The sequence below is a fragment of the Psittacula echo genome, assembly GCF_963264785.1.
Source record: "Psittacula echo genome assembly, chromosome: 1".
In the NCBI taxonomy this organism is placed as follows: domain Eukaryota; kingdom Metazoa; phylum Chordata; class Aves; order Psittaciformes; family Psittacidae; genus Psittacula; species Psittacula echo.
In genome coordinates, this window is record NC_137735.1 from 108,166,106 (window position 1) to 108,174,199 (window position 8,094).

Sequence of the window (8,094 nt, forward strand, 5' to 3'; positions counted from 1 at the left end):
CTGGTATTTTGCCATCCAGGCAATAGACAGGCTAGCAGGGAACCCATACGGCTCCCAGTCACAACTCACAAGCAAAGCTGCTTTTTGAGGAAATTGTATCTAAATGGAGTACGGCTTCCAACAGAGTCTGTTAGCGTACCTCTTGGTAACCACGGACTGATGTTCTTCAAAGTGTAGGTAATCATCACTTGTAATGACTGTTGCTGTTGGGGCAGGGCATTAAAGTAATTCAGACTGGGGATAAATCTCAATTGCTACATGTTTGTAAAGTGTGGAAATACAGCAAGTATGCTGTAGCTAGGTATACTGTATTCTAGGAAAATTTCTTGTACTGTGCCCAAATAAATACAAAGATAGAAGGAAGAAATTCTTCACTATGAGGGTGGTGAGGCACTGGCACAAGTTGCCCAGAGAAGCTGTGGCTGCCCCATCCCTAGAAGTGTTCAAGGTCAGGTTGGACGGGGCTTTGAGCAACCTGGTCTAGCGGAAGGTGTCCCTGCCCATGGCAGGGGGTTGGAACTAGTGATTTTTAAGGTCTCTTCCAACCTGAACTGTTCTGTGATTGGGCTTTCTTGCTATGAAGTGTGATGTCCACTATCTTTTCTTGATGCTGTAGTGATATCCTGTAAAAGATCTTAAGCCTGAATACAGTGCAGAAGGGAGCTTTGAAGATGTGTGATTGCAGACAGCTGTCATGTGATGATTTGAAAATTCTCATTCTGTCTTGCGGAAGACATGAGAGCAGAGTTGTGATGTATCTATTACAACTCTTAACCTGCAAACCCAGGAATAGAGTATCTTTGCTTTCCAGTACTTTGAAATTATGGTGAAACTTTTTCTTTAGTGAATTCTATGAAACATGTTTTTAAAGAGTTATTGATGAGACCTGTGAAATCAATTAGCTGAGTGATTGAAAAATTAATAAAATCCTGAAGCTTCTAATTGTCAAATAACTTCTTTGGTCATGAAAGCTGCTAACAGGAGTTCCTTTAGCCAGTATGCTAAACTGCCTGCATTATTTACTCTGCAGAAGGCTGACAAAAAAATATTTGGCTCAGATTATTCTGTTTTATGGGAACTAGTAGCTTTGCAGTGGGAAAAATGTCAACATGGCTCACCATAGTATAGTTTCATGTATTTAACTCAGAGCATTAGGGAATTTTTAACATGCTGGAAGTTTGTGCATGCACACATTCTTATGCATGCCTCTAGCTGTGTCAGGGAGAAAGAAGTGCAACAAATGTAGAAAAACCATCAGAGCAGATGGGCTAGTTAGGTCAGGAATGATCAGACCTTTTTCCAAATTGGTGTTAAATTTTCAGTACCAAAATAATTACAATATTGTTCAGAAAAAACCAAACAAACAAACAAAAACAACAACAACAACAAACCACTTGGTACAGCATTTGAAATATAGTCCAGAGTTAGGATAATGCTCACCCAGACTGTCTACATGGTGCAAAGAGTTTGGGGTCTGGTTCTGGTTTAGCGCACCTGTAGAAATGGGTTAATGAACGTGCATAGGTTCATCTCTAGAAAATTCTTACCCACTCAAGTGACTTTCTAATAAGTGTTTGCCAAGACAGAAGAGTTTCCTTCAGAATCCTAAAAGTGTTTTTAAAGTTCGTAAAGTGCCAGAAGAGTGTTTTGGGCAGGACTATGTCTCAGCAAGAATAAAATCAAAGCATAAAAAGTAGATGTCTCGATTCAGTGTGTAGAGAGATAATGGGATTCAAATCAAGACCTTTGAAAGTCCTCTCTAGCAAGTAAATTATTTTGGCTATTTCACTGAATCAATACTCTGGAAGTTATCAATACTCTGGAAGTTAGTATATAATATATAGATACTTTATCATATATCTTAGCCAGATATATGGTAATACAAAATAAGATAGGTACATTCAAGGGGATAACCCTAACTGTTACTGTGGTTGTGGAGGTCAGTAGAGCTGAATTTTGTGGTCAATTTTACAGACAGCTATTTAAAGTAATTCCAACAGATACACATAAGGTATTATTTCTGGTAGTATTTTGATGTTTTGGAGTTAAGACTGAACTGACTTTGACATTGCAGGTGTGGAGAGCAGTTTACGAGTCACCAGATGTAAACAAATCATTCAAGGACTTCCTGAGCACAATTACGTTGTTCTAAAGTATCTGATATGCTTCCTTCATCTGGTGAGTATAAGCAACATTTCCAAAATACCACTAGTCTTTCATTTCCAAATCTGTTCTTGTTAATGCAACATGTGACATCTCCACAGGAAATACAACTGAGCAGTTTAGAAAGGATGGTGAGGTCGTTGTGCAGTACTTGTCAATGGAATGAACTCTAAATGCAGAGCCCTTCAGTTCTAGTAAAAGTTAGTGCTAAACAATGATCTGGCCATCCCTTTCCCATGAAATTCTTTATATGTAATGAAAACTACTAGGTAAATTTTAGTAGAACTCTGTCTGCACTGAAAAATGTAAAGTCCTGTCCTCTCCACTCCACAAATGTATGTTTTTATTGATTTAGTGGGGTTTTTTCCTATTTTGGAGTGAAAAAAAAAAAAAAAAAAGTCAGAAAAAATAGTTGTGTAATTTTTGATGCCAGAGGAAAATTAGGTGAAATCACCTTTTCCTCCAAAGTATAAATCTTGGGCAATTAAAACAACAAATAAATTAGTGTCATTTTAGAAAATGACAGAAATATTAATGAGCTTTAGAGCAACAGTCAGCAAAATATTTTATATTAAACCTTAAAAATAACATTTTGCTATTTAAAATAGCCTTTCATTCTCTAATTTAATACAGTGTTAAATGAAAAACTTCAAACATGCCATTTTGCAAGGATTTTTGGTATGATTCAGGTTAATAAAATTATACATCTTTTGTCCTACATTTTGATTTGTTAATTTTCTTTTTTACCCCAGTTTTTGGAATCTCTGCAAGTGTAAGGGTTTAGGGAAAACCCATTACAAACAGTTGTATGGTTAGCTTAGTGACATCCTTTTGTTGCCAGTTTATGTGCAGGAAAACATAGTAATTTCCCTTCCTTCTGCCTTATCCAATGCGTTGCCTCCTCTAGATTGCATTTTCCAAATCCAGATGCCTAAAATTGAAGATCATGGTGTAGCTGCCACCTAAATAAAGTGAGGTAGCCTTCAAAAGTCCTAATCACCCACCAAAGCAATGTATGTGGAATGACACCAATTTTCACCAGTGAAGAAATTCGCCCTCAGTAACTGTTTTTAGGCTACAATCATGTATTCCATATTCTAGTCAATAGCATATTTCAGAAACAAGTACATTTAATCCCTTTTTCTATCAAAATACTAGAGGAAAGCAAGATTGAAGGAAACACCTTGATACACCCTCACTCTGACGGCACTTGCAAGGTTCCTGTAATACCCACATGTTCATTTACTGTTGCTTAGCTGAACTCTAATGCTATTAAGGAAACACTCATGTCATTTGCTATTATTTTAGCAACTATATCTCTCCTCAGTGTTATGAATTGTGTAAGTGACTTTATTCCAATAATAGATGCACCATCTCAACGCACTTCTTAAGAGCTGAGCACTTGAGGTGTTAATGAGATGTGCAAAAGCACTACATAGTGTTTTCTGTAATTGGGCGACAGAACATAGCATTATTTTTGAGTATGCCTTGTTAGGTAAAGCACAGCATCGAGTTGATACTGGTGCTCAGATCTGCAATTTTTGCTGATCCATGGCTTTTCATCCTTAATATCTCAGGGAATATTTGCATTTGGAAAGGTCAAGGGAACGTGAAACAATCTAGGAGCTAGAGACTGCTATTCATTGAAGATTGGTGTGCTGCACAAGCTGCCACAATTCAAACTTTAACAGACCACTCTACCAATAATCCTAGTTTTTACCTGCAAGCTTCAACCTTCTTACATATAAGAGGCAATTTAATTCTTCCATGAGCTCAGCCTTGAGTAGTGCAAGAGGTACTTGTGGTAACTTCATGAAGTGGGATGAATTGTAATCACTAGACGCGGGTTTTGAACACTCCAAGTTTGATACAGGCTTGTGGAGACAGGATTAAAAAAAAAATCCCTATTTTCTCTGGAGTCTCAACCCCCTTACTTAATGAAACAGCTCCTTCTAGTCCAAGGAACTTGGAGCTGGAGTAGTGCTAGAGACAGTGCTACTCCTACAGAAGTAACAGACTTGAATTTCAGAAATGGGTCCAAACCCTTTAACCTTAGATTAGCAGTGATTTTGCCAGCTATTACCCAGAGCACTGTGAAAGGTATAAGCTGCCCATGTCCACTTTGTAGTGCATCTGATCACTAGAGAGGGATTCGCAGTGGACTCTTGGAGCTGCAGTGGACTGGGGTTCTTAGGCAGAATTGGGCAACCAGGAGCAAGAGGGAAAACAAAGTCCATTTTCACAAGTCAGTCCCTGAATTATATCTGTAAAAAATGTCAGTGCTCGCTAAGCCGATTTCTCAAAAGATGGGTGTGCAAACAAGTGTTTGTTTTCCACAAGCCATGTGTTGCACATGCAGTGAAGTGGATTTATGAATGCACATGCAAACTTTAAGGGCTCAAAGAAGCCTTCTTGCAAATCATTTGGCAAAGCAGTCAGAGAGCTACAGTTATCCAGTTCTGAAGCCAAAAACCATTTAGTAGAAAACTGTAATTGTACTTTCCACAACACTCTAAGGCTAAATAATCAGGAAGGTTTGTAGAGACAATAATATAATTTAGATTGTGGTTTTATAGCCATGTCTTTGTTTTGGTACCAGCTGATACAGCCGCCTCTACACTTACACACTTTCCCTCTCTGCTGCTTATTTCTGCCGCTGCAGTCATGCCTGATGCAGGGGAAGGGAGGCTGAGCTGGCTGAAAGAACCACTGCAAAAACCTGCCAAATTCAAAATGTCAGACTTGGACCAACTAGAAGAAATAGACAAGGTTTTGGGGCCCATGAGCTATGCTTCAGATCTGTAACTGAAGCAGCAAAGTTAAAGCCAAATGCACACTGGGGAAAAAAAAAAGTGCTCTGAATTACTGTTTTGTCTCAATTGCTCGTCCAATTGGAAAGTGTAATTAAGCACCAGCAAAGCTTGGGGGTGGCTAGAGATGACAGGGCATGTTGGGAAGAATTAGATGACTAAGCCTCACAGAGCAGACACAAGCAGTTGGCATGTCTGCAAGGTAGCTGAGAGTGGAGGATAGAAACTTATATTTCCAGTCAGTTTGTGGGGGTGTTTTAATATCTAGTAATTTTCTTTTGAAAATGTTTTGTGGAGTTCCTTTCCGCATTGAGACTGAGAAACCAAAGAGATGGTGATGTCCTTGGCATTTTTAAAGTGTGATAGTAATCAGCTGTTTCTACCCTCTGCATGTCACTAAGTTCATTAGGTAGTATAGTGGCTGTCTGGTAGTATAGTGGCTGTCTCCTGCAGTATCCATGAGGGTGCAGGGATGCAAATTAATGGAATCCAAAATCATCACAATTTTGCTGGGATGAATTTGGTATTTATTTTAGGATAGTGAAGATGTATATTTTGCATTTGTTGATATGGCAATGTGTTTATTCCCAGCAATGAGTTTTACAATGGACAAGTATTATTTTTCTAGAGGACTGCCTTTCAATATAGGCTGTCATTAGTTACTGTTTTTTCTATACATGTTCCGGTGAAGGGAGAAAGCCAACAAAGTAGAGCTGTGTAGTTCTTTGTTGTAATATTTTTCGGTCATGTTCAGATGATTCCTTCAAAGATATGATCTTGGTCCTTGGAGAATTTTCTTTTATTAGCTTGTCAAATTGACAGATCAAGTATATTTTCAACTGAAACTGAGACAAGGGTTACTAACTTTGTGAAGGAATCAAAGGAGTCAAGGGGATTAGTCCAAATGCTAAATGTCATTTGTACCTCTTGGATAGAACATAGCTTTGGGGTGCAGTTATTTAGAGGAGTAGCCCATAAGGAGGCATGCTGCCTTTACATGGTCTAGTTTGGGAAGAAAATATCAGCTGCTCATCATGGTGTTGTAGATGAAGTAGATGTGTTCGTGTCATTCAAGAAAGAAATCTGGCATTGGAATAGTGAGGGGGGTGAGATGATGTGTAGCCCAGTCCCCTCAGGAAGGGATAAAGCCATTACCACTGTTGTGACAGGGTTTTCCTGCTTGCAGCTCTTGGCAAGCCAGCAAAGCTTATTGTGGAGAGAGTTGGAATCAGTTACACACTTTTTCTTGCATCTGCTGAGGAAGGCATTGCTGTGCATTTTGGAGTGAAGCAAGGTGCCTGTGTCTCTCTTGAATTCCTAAGTGTCAACCTCATTCATGACTCACGGATAAGGTTTATCTGCCTCAGATGATGGGGAATGAAACCTGTGTTACCAAGCAGAGGGCAACTGGAGTTTATGCATATGCTAAGAAGTGTTCACATAATCATAAAGTTTTTAGAGATTTTCCTCTAGTGTCCTCAGGCTTTTCATAGTACTACAGAACTGCTTTTTCAGGAGGCACTCAGAAGGAGAATTTTTGCTTTCCTATTCCACTTGACATTGTAGCTGGAAGAATACATGAGAGATTTTGCTCAATAATTCCCTGTTCTAAGATGACAGCTTCAGAGTAACAGTTTGCAACAGCATGGTCTTCCATGAAAGATTACTAATCAACAACTGCAGGCATCAGCCTGAGAAGAACTGAATTACCTCGGTCAGGAAGAATCAAGAGCACCTTTGGTTTGCTGGCTCCTTACAATAGCAGAGAACTTGTCAGACAGGACACCCAGGCCATATGGGGTTTAGGATACCAGTCATGCAATGCAGGAGAGCAAAACACACACAGATTCCCTGCCAAGCTCACACAGAGAAAAAATCGTATCTACTGCTACCCAATTCTGAGCTCACATTCACAGACAGAAGCAGAAAACATCATCCAGGCACAGAACAGGCTTCAGTGCTGTGTATTTTACCTATAGCTCATTATCACCTCCATTGCTTCAGAGGAATTGGGTGGATGTTGAGGTGCTTGGAAGTGAAGTCATGCATCCGTGGGAGAAAAAAAATTCCTTCTAAACCCCTGCAAACAGCTCCACAATTCCTCAAGGCTTATTCTTTAGAGAACTTAGTACTGAAGCAGATGGGGTAGCTGTTTATGCTGTCCTTCCCCACCCCTCAGCAGATAACAATAGATTCCATATAGAAGGATAGGAAACAATTTTCCTCCCACAAGGAAACAGTTCAGCCTTTTTGCTTGGCTTACTGACATCTTATCTTGTACTTGAGGAACACAGACTCCAGTAGCCCCATAGCTCAAGGCTACATAGTCAGCCCTGAGGCTGTTAAGAAGTCAGCAATATACTGTGGCCAGGGTCTACTCCCATTATTAGTTCATTCTCAGTTCAGGATGGTGTCTTGTCTCTCACTCTCTGTGGCACCTGTCTGCATACATCTGTTCATGTTTATATTTTCCCAGGTTTCACAGGAGAGCATATATAACAGAATGACAGCATCCAGCCTGGCCTGTGTCTTTGGTTTGAATTTGATCTGGCCGTCAAAAGGACCAGCCTCTCTGAGTGCTCTGGTACCTCTGAATCTCTTCACTGAACTACTGATAGATTTCTACATGAATATATTCAACTCCCGAACAGTGCCTGGTGAGATCTTACCTTAATGCTTCCAGAAAAGAAAATGGAGTATGACTGCCTGAGGGAAAGGTCTCCATGCCTCAGCTGGTGGGAACTGTATATTCAGGGTTCTTTCCTGTGAAGAAAACTTTACAGAGTAAAGTATACAAAGTTTCTATAACTTGCCAAATACCAAAGATATTGGGAGAAGCACACTGCCCCATATATTCTTATCACATATGGGAGAATATGTACATGAGCATTCAAAGACCAACAGGTCAAAATGAATTCCCTTATTAAACTTGAGCAGCTTACAAAAACTGGTGTATTAAAATCATGACACTATATGCCAGTCTTTCGTTTCTTTGGGGATCTGGAGACCTTACTATGTGCCATCATTTTCTGCATGGGCAGGGCTAAGTTCTGGATCACTCCTGAATGTACAGCTTTCTTCATTTTTTTGTTTGGATTTTAATTTTGTTATCTGAATACAA

The 8,094-nt window shown here is 39.6% G+C and overlaps 1 protein-coding gene across 1 annotated transcript in view; it reads left to right on the plus strand.

Moving 5' to 3' along the window:
- LOC308226754 (rho GTPase-activating protein 8-like) overlaps positions 1–7,647 on the plus strand; it is a gene marked incomplete at its 3' end in the record, with an annotated part of 50,980 nt that extends 43,333 nt beyond the window's left edge. Inside the window, exons 11-12 of the mRNA XM_080628777.1 lie at positions 2,075–2,178; positions 7,450–7,647. Of these exons, the coding sequence (XP_080484903.1) occupies positions 2,075–2,178; positions 7,450–7,647 (302 nt within the window). The remainder of the gene's footprint in view (positions 1–2,074; positions 2,179–7,449) is intronic.
- Positions 7,648–8,094: the final 447 nt, after the last annotated feature.